The following is a 1,811-nucleotide window of genomic DNA, read 5'->3' as shown; positions in this document are numbered from 1 at the left end:
ACTTGCTAACATCACTAGCACACAGGGCCTTGTTGCAGGTGGTGCTTGGTGTCACCCAGGACAAGATGAGGAGGAGGAAGGTCAGGAGGAAGACACGCAAAGGCATCCTCACAACACACACTAACCTGAAACATAGGACAAGATGCTGGGGAGGGAGAGGAAGAGACAAGTAGATCTGGATGTATTTCTGGATGAATGGCAGGATATATGTGAATGGTTGTATGTATGGCTGGGTGTGTGTGTGTGTGTGTGTGTAAACTGCCAACACCACCACAGTGTACAGATGAACGTCAATCTTTCATGTTTAAATGGCTTAAATTCAGTTAATTGGCCAGCACATACACATGTATAACTCTTACAACAAATATATTACGCGCTAAAATAATACGTAAAAACCTATCCCTATGTTCAAACCTTTCACAATTTCCGAATAAAAAAAATATAAAAGTACTGCGCTTTTGGCCACACAATCATTTCGCTAATTATATCCTTACAATTAAGGCACTTACTGTTCGGTCACGACGATAATGTGATGCTCCGAAGTAGATGCCCAACTTCTTTTTCCCTGGTTGGGCTCACGCCGCCACGGTCTACTCAGAGAAAGTTACCTCCTACACTGTAGACCAAGCCAAGGTGAAGACGGTGCCGTGTCTGGGCTTCTTAAAGACGCACAACCCACCTTCCCTGTCGAGAATAGGGCACTGAGCAGATGCCTTCCAGGTGAAAATTACAAAACACTGAAGTGGCAGATCGCTCTGCACTCTTGCACTGATAAGTAGAGATATTTTTGAAGATGTGATCCCAACGAAGAATTACTAAAACGGGAACTTTTACCCACCCATTCTTCACCATTTGGAAGAGGTTTCATGCTGAACTGCGAGTTTCAAGTTAATGAACAGTTAAAACATATCTAATCAGGGCTGAAATGATTCCAAATTATCTAGACAGAACTTTTAAACCATCTGCACACACATATTCTACGAAGACCTTTATAAATGTCGTGGCTTAATGCCATTTGTGAATAGCCTGCTGCCATCTACTGGATAGAAAACCTAGGTGAAAACACCAATTGTGTTGCTGTCAACTTGGTAGTCATTATCGCCTTATCAGCAGAGGTGTAAAGTAACGAATTACATTTACTCACGTTACTGTAATTGAGTAGTTTTTTTGTGTACTTTGTAATTTTTAAGTAGTTTTTGAAATCGGTAATTTTACTTTTACTTAAGTAGATTTTGACTGAAGTATTGTACTTCGCTACATTGGAAATTACATCCGTTACTGAGTAAAAAAAAAAACATAGTTCAAGAAAGGAAACCGAAAGGCGGGAATCGCGCAAGACAATTCTCATTGCAGTGGTGGATGCTGCATAGAGAGGATGATAGAGATGCAAGCCGCCGGTGTCGAGTCACGAGAGATAGAGATGGAGGAAGATGATAGTGCGGACTACCAACAAGCTGCGGACGACCAACAAGCTGAAGCACCAAACCCCGTATCCACAACTCAGCAAGCAGTTTGCCTTCCAACCTAAAAGAGTCAACAGCTATATAATGCTGTGTAAGCTGTGCCTGCCCCGCCAGACAGAACTTTCTGCTTATAAAAATGAATCTTCAAATCTGCGCAAGCATGTGTTGGTAAGTACAGTATTTGTCCCTTTCCATTAGTAGTTCAGACAGCGTTTTTGTTGTTTATTAGCTTTGCTACAATAAGCAAAATATGCGTGTCATGGCACTTGTAGCCTCATTTTGGCTAGCACTTGCAACCACCCTGAGTATGCTAACGTCAACTAGCTAGCTAGCTAGGCTAGCTATACA

The 1,811-nt window shown here is 42.0% G+C and overlaps 1 protein-coding gene across 3 annotated transcripts in view; it reads right to left on the bottom strand.

Moving 5' to 3' along the window:
• The window catches only part of twsg1a (twisted gastrulation BMP signaling modulator 1a), a 7,823-nt gene extending 6,784 nt beyond the window's left edge, over positions 1 to 1,039 (bottom strand). The window contains exons 1-3 of one of the 3 annotated variants that reach the window (XM_031559337.2): positions 839 to 1,039; positions 510 to 684; positions 1 to 125 (exon numbers count right to left, since the gene is read on the bottom strand). The exon at positions 1 to 125 is cut by the window's left edge and continues 11 nt beyond it. In XM_031559337.2, coding sequence (XP_031415197.1) covers positions 1 to 106 — 106 coding nt within the window. In that variant the 5' untranslated portion in view covers positions 107 to 125; positions 510 to 684; positions 839 to 1,039. Of the gene's footprint in view, positions 146 to 509 lie in introns of all 3 variants that reach the window. The other 2 variants (XM_031559338.2, XM_031559339.2) reach the window with 2 other exon arrangements.
• Between the last annotated feature and the right edge of the window lie 772 nt (positions 1,040 to 1,811).

The sequence above is a fragment of the Clupea harengus genome, chromosome 22 (genome assembly GCF_900700415.2).
Source record: "Clupea harengus chromosome 22, Ch_v2.0.2, whole genome shotgun sequence".
NCBI classification, from domain to species: Eukaryota; Metazoa; Chordata; class Actinopteri; order Clupeiformes; family Clupeidae; genus Clupea; species Clupea harengus.
This window is presented reverse-complemented; position numbering and strand designations above follow the sequence as displayed.